Consider the following 19,741-nt stretch of genomic DNA (forward strand, 5'->3'; position numbering starts at 1 on the left):
GTCACCAACTTGGCCATGAATCTAGCCGCGTGGAATTGTAGGGGTCTTGGCACAGCGGACTCCCCTAAGGTTCCGTATATCGCTTCTCTAGTCCGCTCTTTTGGTGTAGATATTATGTTTCTCATGGAAACTCTAGTGTCTCTTAGTATGCCTGTACAAAAGTTGTCTTTAGTTGGCTTTGATGGTTTTTGCGGGATGGATTCCCTAGGTCTTAGCGGGGGTTTGGTTGTCTTTTGGTTTGCCCCTATTGTAGTTAACCCTATTAGTATCTCTGCTAATGTGGTATTTTGTGAAGTGAAGGTTCCTGGTCAAGTAATGAAATATATTATTTTTGTGTACGGATCGCCTCATATTTCGTTTAGAAATTCAGTTTGGGATGAAATTGCCAACATCTTATCTTCAGTCCCAAATGTTGTTTTATTGGGTGACTTTAATTAGGTTGAGTACTTTTCAGATAAAGTAGGTGGGTCTCCTGAGATTCCTGGCCGCCATAAGTTTATAGAATGGAAATTGAATTCTCAGTTAATGGATATTCCTTTCTTTGGTCCGCACTTCACTTGGATCAATGGTCAACTTCAGAACCCTACTTTTGAAAGACTTGATAAAGGATATGCCACCTCTTCTTGGTTAGATCATTTTCCGAATGCTGCTATTGCTCATCAACCAATTTTATTTTCTGATCATGCAGCTATAATTTTACGAGAATCTGGTATATGCAGTTTCAGAAAGTCCCCGTATAAGATTGAAAATTGGTGTTTAGGCCTAAATGGTGTTTCTTCTTTGATAGCTTCTGAATGGCAGCATTTCCAACCGGGATCCTGTATGTTTTCGATATCTCGAAAACTGGGGAAAATTAAGAAAGGATTGATGTCATGGTGTGTTTCGCATAAGAAAAAATGGGGTATTGACTGGCAGGATTTGCATAATTCGGTTCCTTCTGATTCTTCTGTCCTGAATTCTGCGCAGGGTCGGAGTGATCTTTTAGTTTCAAGGCAAGATACAATTTTGAGGGCTCAGACTGCCTTTTTGTTCTGGAAACAGAGATGCAAGATTCGTTGGGATGCTTTTGGTGACTAGCATTCGAGTCTTCTTTTTCGTTCAGTTCAGGCTCGTCATCGCCGAAATAAAATAATGGGCCTTAGAGATGATAATGAGGTCTGGTTTACAGAAGCTTCTCATATTTCTAATCTTCTTCTAGGTCATTTTTCAGGGATTTATAACACTGATGGGTCCTTGCCGACTCCTTCTCCTTGTCATTGGGAAGATTTGGAAATTCCTATGCTGTCTACTGATGATTGTCGGGTTCTTTTACGTCCCTTTTATTCGTCGGAAATTAAGGATGCAATGTTCCATATTGGTTCTGATAAATCCCCTGGTCCGGATGGCTTTACAGCTGGTTTCTTTAAAACTCACTGGGCGGTGGTGGGTTCCCAGATTGTTGACGCGGTTCAGTATTTCTTCGCTCATGGTTATCTACTTAAAGAGTGGAACCGTACTTTCTTGGTGTTACTCCCGAAAGTTGATCATCCGGAAACTCCTGCACAATTTCGCCCCATTGGCTTATGTAATGTGCTCTATAAATGCATTGCGAAGTGTCTCACTAATCGTCTTCGCTGTGTTCTCCCGGCCTTGATTTTGGATACTCAAAATGCTTTTGTTCCGGGCAGGATAATGGCGGATAATGGCCTGCTGGCCCATGAGCTGCTCTCCTATATGTCTACTTCGCCTTCTAAACTTTGTTCGGCGGCTCTAAAACTTGATATGAATAAGGCTTATGATAGGGTATATTGGGACTTCTTATGGGATACCCTTTGTCATTTTGGGTTCCCCCCGTATTGGATTCATATTTTGCAACAATGTGTTACTACGGTTTCATATCAAATTTTGGTAAATGGTGTTCCTACTCAGCCTTTTCTTCCTAAGTGTGGCCTTCGTCAAGGTGATCCCTTATCTCCGTATCTTTTTGTCCTCTGCATGGAAGTATTCTCTTTAATGCTTCGCCGTGATGAGAAAAAAGGGCTTTTTCAAGGAATTCGTGTTTCGCGTAGGGCTCCTTCGGTTTCTCATCTTTTCTTTGCGGATGATGCATTATTGTTTTTTCGTGTTTCACCGTCATCATGTGATCACATTCTGTCTGTTACAAATGAATTTTGTGCAGCCTCAAGTCAGATGATTAATCTGCAAAAATCGTTTGTTAGATTTAGTTCTAATACTCTTGATGACTATCGAGATTATTTGTCCTCCTGCCTCCGAATGAATTCTCGATCATCTATTGGTGATTATCTGGGTCTTCCAGTTGATTTGGGTCGTAGCAAATGCAAAAGTTTTCAGTTCATGGTGGATAAAGTGGTCCGTCGCCTGTCTTCGTTTGCTTCTCTCCATCTTTCTCCTGCTGCGAAATTGGTCGTTATTAACGCTATTTTGGTGGCCACTTTCAATCATGTCCTTTCAGTTTTTAAAGTTCCTTCCACTATTTGTGACCGGATTGATTCTTTACTCTCCCGGTTTTGGTGGAGTTCTGGGAAGGATTCCAGAGGTTTGGCTTTAGCTCCGTCATTCGTTTTACATCTTCCTAAAGGTATGGGAGGCTTAGGTATCCTTCATATTCACTCTTTTAACTTGGCTCTTCTAGCCAAACAAACTTGGAGACTGAGGCTTAATCCCCAGCTTCTGGCTTCTCGTGTTCTTAGGAAAAAGTATCCTTCCCTTCTTTCTTGTAATCCTTCTATTAATTGTGCTAGGCCTTCTTGGGGTAGCCGGGGGTTGCTGGAAGGGATTGCGGTTCTATTCGGTGGTATTGCCTGGAAGGTTGGTTCCGGTGCTAGAGTTAGTATTATTAATGATTGTTGGGTACCAAATGTAACGGTTGATTTTAAGGATTCTGTTCCAATGGAGGATAGGCCTTCTTCAGTTTCTGATTTGCTGATGCCTGATTCTACTGCCTGGAATGTGTCCCTTATTCACCATCTCTTTCCAGATTCAATTGCTTCGGCGATTCTTGGGTTGGAACGTCCGTTACAGTTAATTGATGACTATGTCTACTGGAAATTCACCCGAGATGGGTCTTTTTCTACTAAATCAGCATATACTTGGTTAATTTCTCAGTATGTTCCCTCGTTTTCTTCTTCTCTTCCTCGTGTTTGGTGGAATCGTTTGTGGGGTTTACCTATTCTACCAAAATGGAAGATTTTAGTCTGGAAAATTATTCATGACGCCCTTCCAACGGCTTCTTTGCTTGTTCGTAAAGGTATGCCGATTGATCCTACTTGCTCCTTTTGTCGTTCCTCTGTTGAGTCGGTGAACCACTTGTTCCGAGATTGTTCCTTTTCTCGATTCATTTGGGATTCCTTTCCATGGGATACGGGTCCTAGGCCGGACTCCCGGCTTTCCTTTCAGGACTGGTTTTCGGATAATATTTCTTCTTTGATTAGAGGCAAGCTGTGGGATAATTTAGATCTTTTCTTAGGTACGTGTTGGGCTCTTTGGTTGACGAGGAATAATATCAGATTTAGATCGGCGGTTTCATCTCCGCAATCTGTTTTAAATTTAGCTTCCGAGTTGTGTTCTCGTAGTCAGAAAGCACGTGATATTATAGGCTCTTGTCCTATTTTCCCTCCTGGGTATTCTAACCACCCGTTAACCCGAATTCTTAAGGGTGACTGCCAGTCTCCTTGCGAGGTCATGATGGGTTTTGATGGTGCTTGGGATTGTGGGTCTCTTGCTGCTGGTACTGGTTGGTCCTTTCATGAGCTTTCATCTTCTCAGGTTTTAGGGGGTGGTGCTCGTGCTTGTTTGGCTAGTTCGACGCTCCATTCTGAATTGTTAGCCTGTCTGTATGGTCTTAAGGATGCTCGGCAGCGTGGTTTCACTAGTATTTGTATTCATACTGACTGCATGAGGATTCTTTCTTTACTTGCAAATTTGGGAACTAAGGATATTGCTGTGGTTTGGATCCTTCGGGAAATTCAGGGTATTGTGTCCTCTTTGAGCATCTGCCGGATTTCTAAGGTTTCTTGAGATTTAGTTGCGGAGGCGCATTCTCTTGCTGCAGCTGCTAAGCGTAGGGAGTTGCTTTTTATTTCATTTTAAGTTTTTTTGTTAGTTCTCTTTGTCAAAAAAAAAAAAATATCTAGTTGGGTTACTTGACATCGATCCTCCTCAATTAGGGTACATTACTACTAATTAATTATTTAAATCTAATAAATACAATTTACAAATATTCAACTAATATTATAATGCTAAATTATGTTCTACTATCATTTTCATTTATGTGGATAACTTACATTATGTATGTAATTTCTTTTGTGTATATTATGTCTGCCAATTGCCATGAAAAGTCGGCAAGCAAGTGGTCCAATTTTATGTCAAAGTATGTAGTAGAACCATTAGTTATTGGAGCTAGACACTGTATTAAATAAATGGGTGATAATAATTATATTCGTCCCTAAATTACATTCCCGTTTTCCTCTATTATGTGAGGAATAAATGCTAGAAATAGGAATATAATTGTCTCCGTCCCTAAATTACATTCCATAATTTATTTAAATATTTTTTTCGGCGTAATTTTATCTTAGCACTTCATTCTTCATTGAGCTTCTTGTTGGTAAAATAACTGTTGAAATCAATAACATAAAAAAAGATTAGAACTTTCCTGGATTGAAGATCCCAAACTCACAGTCGCGTCGTGGAACAAAATCCACTGCCTTAGAAGCGAAATACTCCACCACCGGTACAAGTTTCCTAGTGACGCACACCCCCCAAGTTTAACGCAACTCTCTCCGTAATCCGTGCACCCGAACTCGAAGAGTGGAATTGCTCAAGAACTGTTCAGATCTCAAAAGGTAGGTTTGTGTTTTCGGCTAGAAAGTGAATGAATCTCATGAAAAGGCAAGACTCGTATTTATATGAGTCCCGGAAAAGGAAACACGCAAAGCAAACCGACCTAGGAAAAAAGGCGGGCCCGATCGGGCAAGCTGCCGCCCGATCGGGCGCGAGATCGAGTTTCTCCAGACGTAGTGTCGCGCTCGGTCGGGCGAACACCGCCCGGTCGGGCGATCTAAAAACCCCATCCCGGGCGAGCCATCGGGCGAAGCCGCCCGATCGGGCTCGTCAAAAACTCGAGTCCGCCGCCCGGTCGTGCGAAGGCTGCCCGATCGGGCGCGAGAGTTCTCGTTTAAAACTCTTGTCCGCCGCCCGGTCGGGCGAAGGCCGCCCGATCGGGCACGAGAGTTCTCTTATTTTCCTTGATCACCTCCGCCCGATCGGGCGAGAGCCGCCCGATCGGGTGCGAGTCATCCGTTTACATTACCTATTTCCAACAATCCCCCACTAATGCGAGCGGATCTTCAACATGAAATCTGAACAGTAAATGAAAGTCTTAGTACTTAAATGCTAGTATCCAAAGGTTTGAACTAACACATTAGTGCACGCACAAGGTTTTCAACACTTCCCTAGTGAGTATCCTAATACATATACCTTGACTTTAGAGCTTAAGAAACTCTGCCAATCTTGGCCAACACTTGGGCTCTCATGAGTACTTCAGGAAAACAATACTTCAATCTTCCCTTAAGAGAGGCCACCTCTCGTACTCACGTAGGTGTTCATCCTATGTGTTATTCACACACGTTCCCAGCAAATTCAAATGTCTTTCCTTGCAGGCTTAAACATGTTTAAGCACCTTGCAAACCAGAGAATTACATGCAATGGAACTAGAACATTAAGAACATAAGTTCAACCCTTCAACTTTCGGTGTCATTATTTATCCTGTTTTAAGAACTACTGGAACAAAGGTCTTAACTCTCTTAAGAACCTCCTCTATCCCTGCTCAGAAAACAACTGGACTAATGACATTAAGAGACAAACTCATCCTAGCAGAATCTAACTGGTAAAGCTTACCACTCTTATAGAGTAATAGATTCAAACACATGATACATATATAACAAATCCACGTGATTCATGCCAATGAAACAAATAAACCAAAACAGGTTCCAGATTTATTAAAACCAATGTATCACGTCACATAGCTAGTATAGCTACCATTTAAAGTCATTACAACAAAGGTCCTAAACCCATACCAGTTAATGACTCCACCACTAGTCTACGACTTAATCCCTTAGTAAAAGGGTCTGCCGGGTTTTTCTCTGTTCGAACATAGTCCAACGAAATAACCCCATTCACAATAAACTGTCTCACAGACTCGTGTCTGACTCTTATGTGCCTTTTCTTACCGTTGTAAACGCTGTTTTTAGCAACACATATAGCGCCTTGTGAATCACAATGCATAGACACAGGTGGTGACGGCTTCCCCCACAAAGGAATATCAATAAGCAAATTCCTCAACCAATCTGCCTCTTGTGTAGCAAGATCCAATGCGATGAACTCAGCTTCCATTGTTGATCTAGCTATACACGTTTGCTTACCAGACTTCCATGAAACTGCACCCCCACTAAGGGTAAACACATAGCCACTTGTAGAGCTTGTTTCATCACTATCCGTTACCCAATTTGCATCACAATACCCTTCAAGAACCAAAGGATGACCAACAAAATTCAATCCCCAAGACACGATTCCACATAGATATCTGAGCACACGCCTCAAAGCAACCCAATGTTTCTCACTAGGACAATGAGTATAGCGACTAAGTCTACTAACAGAAAAATCAATATCAGGGCGAGTGCAATTCATCAAAAACATCAGACTACCAAGCACCTTAGCATATTCAGTTTGAGACACCCCGTCCCCCACATTTTTCACCAAAGTTCCAGAAGGATCAAAGGCAGTTCTCAATGGAGTCAAATCAAAACAATTAAAGTTCTTGAGAATTTTCTCCACATAATGAGACTGAGACAGAAAATACCCTTTCTTGGTTTTAGTAACTTTAACACCAAGGATCACATCTACCTCTCCCAAATCCTTCATCTCGAACTTTGAATTTAAATAATTCTTAGTTTCATTTATGACATATATGTTTGTGCCAAACAGGAGCATGTCGTCAACGTACAGGCATAGTATCACACATTGCGCACCAAACATCTTAGAGTACACACAGGCATCACTACCATTGACAACAAAACCAAAACTAAGAATAGTTTTATGAAATTTTTCATACCATTGCTTCGGAGCTTGTTTCAAACCATACAAGGATTTCTTTAGTCTGCACACCTTATTCTCCATCCCAGGAACTACAAAACCCGGAGGTTGCTCCATGTAGATCTCCTCCTCCAAATCGCCATTCAGAAAAGCTGCGTTAACATCCATCTGATGCACAATCAAGTTGTAAGATGAAGCTAAGGCAAACAAAACACGAATAGTGGCAATTTTAGTCACAGGAGAATAAGTATAAAAATAATCAAGGCCAAATTTTCGAGTGAATCCTCTTATCACCAATCTAGCTTTGAACCTTTCCACGGTTCCGTCGGTTCTCATTTTTCTCTTGAAAATCCACTTGCACCCAATAGCTCTGCTCCCGTTTGGCAGGTCCACAAGATCCCAGGTTCCATTTGACATTATTGAGTCAAGCTCACTGTTTACAACTTCCTTCCAGAATGTTGCATCTACTGAACTCATAGCTTCTTCAAACGATTTCGGATCTTCATCCACAACCTGTATACACAACATGATCCCATCTAGATCATCTTCGAACTCACCTAGATTTCCGCACTCTACTATAAAGGCTGTTAGGAAATCAGGTCCAAATCTTGTCTCCACTCTTTGCCTTTTACTTCTCCTAGGTTGAATCTCACTTTCAATCCTAGGGGAAGCATCTTCTGGATCTGCAGATGAAGAAACTAAAGAAACATTGTTAGTAACTAAGATTTTCTTCAAAGGAAATACATGTTCAAAGAACTCTGCATCACGAGATTCAGATATAGAGCGATCTTCCAGACTCATAAACCTGTATGCGGCACTATTCTCAGCGTAGCCAATGAATATTGTATCATAGGTCCTAGAACCTATAGTTGATATCTTGAACGATGGATAGCCCACCTTAGCTAGACACCCCCACACTTTCACGTGATTCAAGTTTGGGGCATAGCCCTTCCATATTTCATATGGATTCTTGTCTAACTTCTTGTGAGTTACTCTGTTCTGTACATAATTAGCTGATAGAACCGCTTCACCCCACAAATTGTTTGACAACCCGGAACTTAGGAGCATTGCATTCATCATTTCCTTCAAGGTCCTATTTTTCCTTTCTGCCACACCATTTTTTTGCGTAGTATACGGGGCCAATACTTCGTGAATGATTCCCTCACTTTCACATAAGTCCTTGAGGAATTCGGAGCCATACTCTCCACCCCTATCTGAGCGAACTCTCTTTATTTTCCGCTCCAACTGATTTTCTACTTCTGCCTTATACACAAGAAACTTGGACTCTGGTTCATCCTTCGTCCTCAAAAGATACACCTTTCTATATCTCGAACAATCATCAACGAAGGTGATATAGTAGCGTTTCCCGCCTCTACTTTCCAAGTTCTTAAAGTCTGCTAAATCTGAATGAATTAGCTCAAGTGGTGTGGTCTCTCTCTTTGTGACAGATTTGTAGGGTTTCTTCACGAATTTAGACTCCGCACACACTTCACATTTTTCAAATCCATCTAATGACATATTTGGGAACAAATTTAAACTTTTCATTTGTTTCAATTTTGTTGCACCAACATGACCCAATCTACTATGCCATAATTCAAAGGACTCAACAATATAAGCATAAGTAGAAATCTTATTCATTGAAGGAACAATTACAATCTCAAGAACAAATAGGCCCCCACTAAGGTAACCCTTTCCAACATACTCCCCATTACGGGTTAACACAAGTTTATTAGCATCAAAAACTAACTTAACTCCTACTTTGTTCAACAGAGCACCAGAAATTAAATTTCTACGAAGAGAAGGAACATACAGCCCATTGTGAAGAGCCAAGGTCTTCCCTGAAGTCAGCTTCAGAACCACTTTGCCCTTTCCAAGTACCTCAGAGCTGCTTGAATTTCCCATGTAGACTTGTTCACCTTCCTTTGCATCTTCCATACTGACAAACAGATCCTTGTTAGCACAGAAGTTTTTAGCTGCACCAGTGTCCACGTCCATTCACTGTTGTTCTCAACCAGGTTGACTTCAGAAACAACTGCAGCGATTACATATTCATCCTCATTCTCAACCAGATGAGCATGACCCTTGATTCCTCCACTCGATTTCAGAATTTTCTTCTTCTTGTTTTTGCATTGTGAAGCAAAGTGCCCCACTTCACCACATGACCAACACTTGACAGTGACTTTCTTCCCAATCTTGCCCTTAGCTTGGAGATTTCCCTTCTTCTCAGAGCTCCCCTTCTTGGCACGATTATCACCTGCTTTCTTGTCAGAGTCAGCACCAGATTCAACAAGGTAAGCCTTGATTGCTAACACATTCTTTGGCTTAGAGGAAACATCCTTAAGCCTGTTGGCTTCCTCAATCTTCATGTGGCTCACAAGTTCTTCTAGGGTTAGATCCCTCTTTTTATGCTTGAGGTGATTTCTATAATCAGACCAGGAATCAGGTAATTTTTCAATCAAAACATTAGCCTGAAGGATTTCACACATCTTCATACCCTGAGCAAGAATTTCAGCAACATAATTTTCATACACATGGACTTGGTCCATAATAGGCTTTGTATCAACCAATTTGAAATTCAACCAATTTCCAGTCACATACTTCTTTTTCCCAGCATCATATTTCTTCTCTAAAGACTCCCACATCTCCTTATCAGATTTCATATTAACATACAAATCAAATATGTTGTTTTTCATGCTGTTCAAAAGGTGACCTCTAACAAATTTATTATCACGATCAAATTTCTTGATTTCAGATTCATTAGCAATAACAGTAGTGATCCTTTGACTAGAGCTAGATTCTTTATTCCCAGGAGCAGGAGTACTAGGAATTTCAATCATGGTATTGGTTTGCTCAATGGGTTTTGGAGCATCCCTAAACAAAACATAATCAATATCTACTTGTTCAAAAGCAATCAACATCCTTTGTGACCGTCTCTTATAATTAATTCCATCAAGAGACTCAACCTTAGACAGATCTAGGTATAGACGAGTTTGAGAATTGCTAGTCATGATATCAACAGAATAAATCAAAATATGTCGCTTCTAAATTGTTGTTAAAATAATTGTTGAAATCAATAACAAACAAAAAGATTAGAACTTTCCTAGATTGAAGATCCCAAACTCACAGTCGCGCCGTGGAACAAAATCCACTGCCTTAGAAGCGAAATACGCCACCATCGGTACAAGTTTCCTAGTGACGCACGCCCCCCAAGTTTAACGCAACTCTCTCCGTAATCCGTGCACCCGAACTCGAAGAGTTGAATTGCTCAAGAACTGTTCAGATCTCAAAAGGTAGGTTTGTGTTTTTTGCTAGAAAGTGAATGACTCTCATGAAAAGGCAAAACTCGTATTTATATGAGTCCCGGAAAAGTAAACACGCAAAGCAAACCGACCTAGGAAAAAAGGCGGGCCCGATCGGGCAAGCTGCCGCCCGATCGGGCGCGAGATCGAGTTTCTCCAGACGTAGTGTCGTGCCCGGTCGGGCGAACACCGCCCGGTCGGGGGATCTAAAAACCCCATCCCGGGCAAGCCATCGGGCGAAGCTGCCCGATCGGGCTCGTCAAAAACTCGAGTCCGCCGCCCGGTCGGGCGAAGGCCGCCCGATCGGGCGCGAGAGTTCTCGTCAAAAACTCTTGTCCGCCGCCCGATCGGGCGCGAGTCATCCGTTTGAATTACCTATTTCCAACACTTCTTCTATATCCTTATGCAGTCTTAATTAAGCTGTAACAAGACTAACAACGTGAATCAAGAAAATTTGTAAGTTAGTGAAAATAGGTCATCTTTAATTGTTATGTACTACGTATATAAAATTATATGGTACTGTAGAATATATAATAAAGTTACAAATTTGAGTCCTTGTCCATTAAAATTTCGTATTATTTAGAGTTCTTACAATTAGAGCCGTCAATTCGGGTAAACGAGTCGCGTTTAGGTCGGGTAAGAGTGGGTCGGGTCAACTCAGGTTAGGTCAATTCAGATTAATTACATAACCTATGCGGGTCAGGTTTGGGTTGGGTCATGCTTGAATCGGGTCACGTCGGGTCATACTTCTTATCAGGTTTGGGTCGGGTTAATAACATGTTGGGTTACATTCGAGTAGGGTGAACAATAGGTCTAGTTTAATTCGGGTTTCCAAGGGTTAAAACGGGTTAGGGTAATTCTCGGGTTCGAGTTGGATTCGGTTCGAGTCGGATTCGGTTCAAGTCAAGTCAATAATTTGCGTATTATAATCAGGTCGGGTCATTTTCAAGTCGGGCCATTCTCGGTTTCAAGTCGGGTTCGGATCAAGTCAATAATTTGCGGGTTATAATCATATTGGGCTATTTCCAAGTCAGGTCATTCTCATATTCAAGTCAGGTTATGTTCAAGTCAATAATTTGCAGGTTACAATCAGGTCAGGTCATATTCGGGTTCAACAAACTATAAATAGATAATTATCATTTTTATCAAGATAATTATTTCCTTTGACTATAATATATATATGGCAATATACTAGGGAACTATAGTCTATAATTTAGGAAGATAATTAGCTCCTTTGACCATACAACAAATATATACTATATTTAACTCTTAAATTTGAGGATGATGCTCCTTTCTTTTGCTGGCCTTGGCCGACTTGGTCTCCCAAGACAAAATTCTTTGATCAACAATAATAAGGTGGTCTAAATTGCATTTAAGGTGATTTGAAATCGGGTCTGGAACAATTTGGGTTGAATTTAGGTCGGATCAATAACAAGTCGTGTTAATTTCGAGTAGGGTTAGTAACAAATCGGGTTGAATTTTTGGGTTGGGTAAGTAATAGGTATGGTAAAATTCGGGTCGGGTCAATAACAAGTCGGGTTGAATTTGGATCAGGTCAATAACAAGTCGGGTTGATTTCGGGTCGGGTTCGTAACAGGTAGGGTTAAATTCGGGTAAGGCTAGAAACGGATCGGGTTGAATTCAGGTCAATTTAGTAACAAGTCGGGTTAAATTCAGGTTTTGACGGGTTAAAACGGGTTTGGATCAATTTCGGTTCAACTCTGGTTTGGTACAAGTTAATTAAATTGGCCGTTGTAAACCGGTAAATCGGTGCAAGTTATAAATCGGTAAATTGGTCATTTATAAGCAAATTTAATGGTTTAACACACCCAATTGGACTCCAGAAAGGTATTAGGGACCATGGTAAACATTTTGGCAATTTTTATATAATTTCTGGGCGAAAAAAAAAAGTCAAAAAATTCCAAAATTGAAGGCTAATATCCACACTTTTTGAGAAATTTTGGAGGTTTCGGGTCCCGGTGTCGAAAAATCTTGAAATTATATGGGATACATCTCGGGATCATATAATGTCGATTGGATCCATGTATGATCATTATTTGTTGTCATAAATGTTCGTGGTAGGCTTAAATTAATGAAATCGATGCAAGTTGTAAACCGGTAAATTGGTCGTTTAAAGGCAAATTGGATGGTTTCACCCATCCAATTGGAATCCCGAAGGTTATTTGGGACCATGGTAAAAATTTCAGCGATTTTTATTTCCGGGCGAAAAAAAAATCAACAAACTTCAAAACTGAAGGCTATCCACGCTTTTTGAGAAATTTTGGAGGTTTTGAGGTCATGTGTAGAAAAGTATTAATATTTTAGGAGATATATCTTGGGGTCATATAATGCCGTTTGGAACCATATATGATCATTATATGCTGTCATAAATGTTCGTAATAGGCGAGTTAATGAAATCCATGCAAGTTGTAAACCGGTAATTAAATTGGCCGCTTAAAAGACAATTGGATGGTTCCACCAACTTAATTGGAATCCCAGAGGGTATTAGAGACCATGGTAAAAATTTTGGCAATTTTTTATTTACGGGCGAAAAAAAGTCAAAAAATTCCAAAATTAAAGACTAATATCCACGCTTTTTGAGAAATTTTGGAGGTTTCAGGGCCCGGTGTCGAAAAGTCTTAAAATTTTATGGGACACATCTCGGGGTCATATAATGCTATTTGGGACCATATATGATCATTATTTGTTGTCATAAATGTTCGTAGTCGGTTGAGTTAATGAAATCGGTGCAAGTTGTAAACCGGTAAATTGGTCGTTTAAAGACAAATTGGATGGTTTCACCCACCCAATGGGACTCCCGAACGGTATTTGGGATCATGGTAAACATTTCGGCAATTTTTATTTGCGGGCGAAAAAAAAGTCAAAAATTTCAAAATTGAAATCCACCCAATTGGATGGTTCCACCCACCCAATTGGACTCTCGGAGGGTGTTTGGGACCATGGTAAACATTTCGGCAATTATATCCGGGCGAAAAAAGTCAAAAAATTCCAAAATTAAAGGATAATATCCATGCTTTTTGAGAAATTTTGAATGTTTCGCGGCCCGGTGTCGAAAAGTATTGAGATTTTAGTGGATACATCTCGAGGTCACATAATGTCATTTGGATCCATATATGATCATTATATGTTGTCATAAATGTTCGTGGTAAGCTTGAGTTAATGAAATCGGTGCAAGTTGTAAACCAGTAAATTGGTCATTTAAAGGCAAATTGGATGGTTCCACCCCGCCAATTGGACTCCCGGAGGATATTAGTGACCATGGTAAACATTTCGACAATTTTTATTTTCGGGTGAAAAAAAGTCAAAGAAAAACATGTTGTGTTTATTTTTAGTTGCATAATATAAGGTATATGTGTATAACCGACTATTAATGAGCAGGTTTGATTTTTATTAGGACTTAATAATATTAGAAAATAAGTTTATTAATGATGTTTATTTGAGGTATTTTCCACCAAAGTTTGGCATTGTTTTTTGTGTCTTAAATTAGAAAGAAACTTCTAATTCATGTGGGACAAAAATACGTGATACGTCATAATTGAAAATAGGATGAAGTTCTTAACATGTTCCTATCTTGTAGGTTGGTTTGATCTCTAACAATATTTAACTAGATTTGATTCTTATTTGCTAGTCTATTTCACTCTTTGTCCTACATTGGCGCAGCATTCCTACTCTGTTTGACAAAGAAAGTCTTGACTGTGTGTCTTCAAACAACTTAGGATTTCTATCTTTTAGGTAAGTAGATTGATATAGGAAAAATTCATTTTAATATTCTAAACTTTACCCAATTTACTTTAAATAATCTCAATTTTCGATTATTCTGTAATAATCGCAAATTTGATGTGCGTTTTCTTCTAACAATCTCAAACCGGTCAACAATCTAATACACTAGGTGGCCTAACACGTGTCAACACGTAATTGGTCCAAATTTTTAGAAAAAAATGGAAAAAAGATTACAAAATTTAAACCATACACCGACCACCTTTCTCCCCAGCCTAACCCCAAACCACCCCCTCCCAACCCCGCCACCGATTTTCGACACAATTGTGGTCATGGATGTGTATTGGCTTGGGCTTTGATTTTTTGTTTAATAATTTTTTTTTCCTATTTAGAACAAATAAACATGATGCAACACGTGGCAGTTCTATTTTTTAATAAAAAATAAACTAACCCTTTCTTAATGTTATCGGTAATTGAGATTGAAGAAAGAAAACGCAGGTGAAAGTTGGGATTATTGCAGAATAATTGAAAGTTGGGATTATTTAAAGTAAATTAGGCAAAGTTGAAATTATTTAAGTGTATTTTTTCCATTCTTATATGAGACGGTTAAGTTTCTTTCTTGTGAGACTAGATAGAGTGACTTCTCTCAATTAATTTATTAAATTTGATGTTTGTTTAATTCAATATTTAGAGGGTAAATCTTTGTGATAAACTATTGTTAGTTTGATCTGCTACACGACCATTTCAAATTACTTGTTAGAGTAAAAAAATTAAACTATAAACATTTCTTCCAAAAAAACAAAATTAATAATAATGATAATTATTTGGCATTAGGGTTTGCTAAATCATTGTTTTCATCCCCTCAAATGGAAAGCTTAGTAAACTAGTAAACTTAACAACAAAAAGTTAGAGAAAAGGCCAGGATAGAAAGAGTGTGGAAATGATACGAGTTCATAGATAAGAACGAAGTTAATTACTGTAGTTATTAGCTTGTTACGAATACATTACATGTCTAAATTACATTATCAACATGACTATTTAATTTATACGGTTATCATCCGATGAGTCCTCTCTTGTTGTATAAATTGTGATTCATTCGGTCAACGTTCGTTTGAGAGCAACATGTAAATGTCTGACTAGATCGTTGGTTGTCATACAGAATTCAGCATCCATCTGAACATAAAAATTCATTAGTGAAACACTGAAAATTATTGGATTATAATTATTACTATCACCATTGATTTTAATTTGATCATATCGATCCTATTTTTGCTTATTTTATAAAACTTCATTAAAATATCAAAAGGTCAAATATATATACTCCGTAACAAGTGACAAAGTTTGAAATCTCAATAATAATAGTAATAATACGTAGTATTAATAGTAATAGTAATAATATTAGTAATAATAATTATTTCATGCATAAAGGGCAGTAGAAAAATTCAAAAAATTCTTATTGTAATTAAGGAGAACGCGATATATAATTAATTACCTGAGCAATAATTGTAGCATCAATAGATGCACATCCAAAAACCAACGTACTACTATTGATAACAACCAAATGAAGGTTCTCAATATAAGAAATGAGCTTTTCAACGATTCCAATTTTCTTCTCACAATGTACCCTTATAAGAACATCTTTGTTGGAGAATTTAGCTTCGATTTCTGGGTATAATGTACCATCAAAGGATCCCCTAGAGATTGTGTTATTCGTCGAAAATTGATCAACTTCTTCTTCTTCTTCGAAAACCCTAGATCTTTTCACTAACACCGCAGATTCAATTATTTTAGTCTTGGTTACCTCTTGGAGTGTCTTCACTTGCTCTTCCAATTGTTTCACGTATTTGATGGCATCTCCAAGTACTGAAGCCTTGTCCATCTATACATTTATTTAATTAATTAGTTAAAGGACATGTAATTAATTAGTTAAAAAGGACATGTATTTATATAAATATAATTAACTAGGGTTTTTTCATATAATTACGTAGTACATAGTTGAACACCTAATATGTGTAACTAGTTTGTTTGTTTTTTTTTTTTTTTTTTTTTTTTTTGTGAAGGGAATATGTGTAACTAGTTAATAAGTTTATATATATATTTATATTGACGGGAATATGTGTAACTAGTTAATAAGCTACAAAGTATCATCACTTTCCAAACTAATGCAATTTAATTTAAAATAGTATAGTGTACCCGGGTGCACCATGCGCATGGTGCACCCGGAAAGAACATTAGACATATTTTAAAGAATATGGGCAAAAAAAAAGAACATGCTAGTGTTAGAAAAAGAACATATCTATGTTTGACAAAAGAACATGTTTGTGTTTGACAAGAACATGACATTATAAAGAACATAAAGCCTTTACAAAAAGAACATGTTATTTTTCAAGGTTATTTAGGTGCTGAACATGTTTGAAAAAGAACATTATATTTGACAAAAAAGAACATGTTCGTGTTTCACAAAGATGTAGGTGATCATTGGGTGGGTCGGGCCAAGGTTAAAAAAATCAGCTCACTTCTCGGGTCGGGCCAAATTTTGGGCTGAAGTTTTTGTGCCCAAAATTGTCCGCCCATGCGGGCTTTCGGGTCGAGAAAAAAAATCAACTAAAATGCATAAAACGTATTCCTAAACCCGCCCAATAAATTAAATTTAAGGGTCGAGTCCGACCCGATTTTGGGGGCGAAAAAATTATGCCCAAAACCTGTCCAAAATCAGGTCGGGCCGTTCTAACTTTGATCACCTCTAGCCAAAGAACATAAAGTCTTTACAAAAAGAACATGATAATACATTAAAGAACATGTTCTTTTTTCTGGTTACTCGAGTGATTGATTTTTTTTTTTTAATGTACATACATTAAAGAATATATTGTATAATATAAAGAACATATTGTATAATATAAAGAACATATAGTTCAAACTCAAAGAACATAATCATCAAACTTAAAGAACATATTATGCTCATGTTCTTTATAAATATATATAATGTTCTTTTTTTGCCCATGTTCTTTTAAATATACCTTATGTTCTTGCATGGTGCACCCGGGTGCACCAACCATACATTACAATTTAATTAAGAATGTAACTAATTAAGCTAGAAAGTATAATATAATCACCTATTCACTTTCCAAACTAATGCAATTTACATGAATTTTATTAATATTTCATAAGACTATGTATGTGTTATTAAAAACTCATTTATGCATAAAATTTGTACTTTCCATGAGATATTCTACTTCTTTATATATACATGGAGATTGCGTAGATAACAGCCTCCTTATATTTTGGTACAAATGACTAAATTAAATGATAAAAAGAGGTATGTAGCTAGGAATTTTTTTATGTATGTATGTACATACCTTCTTTAGTCCAGGAATGGTGGCTGTCAAAGCGATGAATCTCTGATTAAGCTTCTCACGGCGTTTCCTCTCAGCTAGAATGTGATCCTTATTAGATTGTTGTGATGACAAGCTAGTAGCCAAGGCCGCGCTACCTTTCTTAGCAACTTGAGTAGCTTTAGGAATGCAATTTTGTGAATACATTGGAGAATTTGATGAAAATGATAACATATTCAAATTAGAATAATCATCATCATCGTGTGAAGTAGTGATCAATGCATGTTCATCAATCTTATATGAGCTCCAATTAGTTGTTTTGTGTTGTTTGATATGATGATCGATTTGTGGAGATCTCATAACTTGGTTGTAATTTGTATCTTGTTGAAATGTATCTTCACAAGACGATAACAATGGTGGTCCAAATAATTCCTCAATTGATGATGAGTTGACTTGTAGCAAATGATCAATAAAGCTAAAATCATCCAATTCCTGAAAAAAAAAAATCAAGGCAACATAATTAAAGATTGAGAAACGCACACATGCAAACTAGTTACATCTTATAAAATATCTGGATATACAACGGTTAAACTAGATAATAGAGACGTAATTTTTTTTTTAAAAAAAAATAGCTAAACGAATAAATTAAATTAACTTCTTGTATAGCTATAGTTATAACCAATTAGTAATTACCATATCAGTGAAGCCTGTTGTAATCATGGGAGCCTCCATATATAATATTCAAGTTTCTTGACACAAATTGTATTTCCAATCTTAATTAAGTGATGAATAAGCTCCAAATTCTGCTAATAATGCTTAATAATAATCTTGCTTATTAGAAATTAATGCATACACTACCTTGTTATATATAATGGGTTATCGAAATAATGTGAACATGGGTTATAATTTGCGCAATTATTAGTGACGGGTACACCATGAATCATGGAGATTATATCTAATTAATTGAATTTTATTAGATGGCCATACTAAGTAAAATATAATATATTGAGTGGGTTCATATGATTAATGTGTGTGATATATATAAATGTAAGATAATGATTACTCCAGATAGACGTTGAATTAGTTGCTAATTAAAGTAATTAATTTTAATTGGGTTTGACAAGTCGTAAGTCATTACGTACGCGGCTAGTTACTCTTTGTTGACACGCGCCATATATTTGTCTTTCTCTTCAATTGTGTTCTTATTAGGTTAAGCTTTCTTATGTTGCACTAATATATACCATTAATATTTTACACTAGTATAGATTGGTTAATAGGTACTCTTTCACATTATCAAAAAAAATATATAAAAAAAGTTAATCAATAATGGACAACAAACGATACAATTGTCTATAACCTTCTTGTAGGTCCCACTCTTAGTTTATTTGTCTCATTTGACTACAAATGGATCTGAACATGTAAAATGAGACTGGAATAATAATTAGTTTGTATATATGTATCTCTTAAATTAGAATAACATCACACCGGTGTGTAAATATATGAAGCATGCACAAAGGTTAGTTAATTAGTTCAATTTAGATCACATGTAATTTTCAACAACTAACAAATGTGAATTTTTTTTGTTAAGACAATTTTTTCCTTAAATTAAATAAACCCAAGTACACAAAATGATTTAATTTTCATGATCTTCCCAAATCTATAAATTTGCAATTGTTTTGATACTTAGAATCAAAATATGATAAGGTATGGTAGTGACAACAAATTATGCATTCTTTGACTAGAAGAAACATTTTAATAAAAAAGAAATAATTTAATTATAATCTCTCTTTTTAATATTTTTCAACTGTTTATCAAATTGTCAAATCAAAGTAGGAAAACCTTTATTTACCACCTTTATTGTTCCAATCCTAAATTTTTGGAAGAGGAAGAAAATAAAGTTCACCTTTTTATTGAATATAACCCGTACTTTAATTTACGTACATAAGATTATGAGAACATGATCTAATTAAAAAAAGTAAAACAGAAGAAAAATAGTCTGAAAGTAAGAAAGTGAATTGTTAATATAATTTTCTAGAAGCTACGAAGTAATTAGAATTTAAAATCCAGCTAGCCGAAATCTACCATAAATTGGCCGGCATATACACAAAATAATGCTAGAAAATACCTGTATCATACAGTATAATCCTACGAGTATTATATAATAGTAAGGTTGATAAAAAAAAGTCAGTCATATTTGGTGGAGAAATGGTCAAACAGAATTGAAATATCTGGACTCTCGTGTGTGAATTCGAATGTTGAAGTTTCTTCATGCAAAGCGTATCA

The 19,741-nt window shown here is 37.3% G+C and overlaps 1 protein-coding gene across 1 annotated transcript; it reads right to left on the reverse strand.

The window, feature by feature from the left end:
• Positions 1 to 15,218: 15,218 nt before the first annotated feature.
• On the reverse strand, positions 15,219 to 18,190 carry LOC110685099 (transcription factor bHLH18-like). The gene is made up of 4 exons (XM_021861563.1): positions 18,152 to 18,190; positions 17,483 to 17,950; positions 15,619 to 16,005; positions 15,219 to 15,299 (listed from the first exon to the last, which is right to left on the reverse strand). Exons 1-4 carry the CDS (start codon positions 18,188 to 18,190, stop codon positions 15,219 to 15,221), a joined length of 975 nt encoding a protein of 324 aa, XP_021717255.1.
• Positions 18,191 to 19,741: the final 1,551 nt, after the last annotated feature.

The sequence above is a fragment of the Chenopodium quinoa genome, unplaced genomic scaffold (assembly GCF_001683475.1).
Source record: "Chenopodium quinoa cultivar QQ74 unplaced genomic scaffold, ASM168347v1, whole genome shotgun sequence".
Taxonomy (NCBI): Eukaryota; Viridiplantae; Streptophyta; class Magnoliopsida; order Caryophyllales; family Amaranthaceae; genus Chenopodium; species Chenopodium quinoa.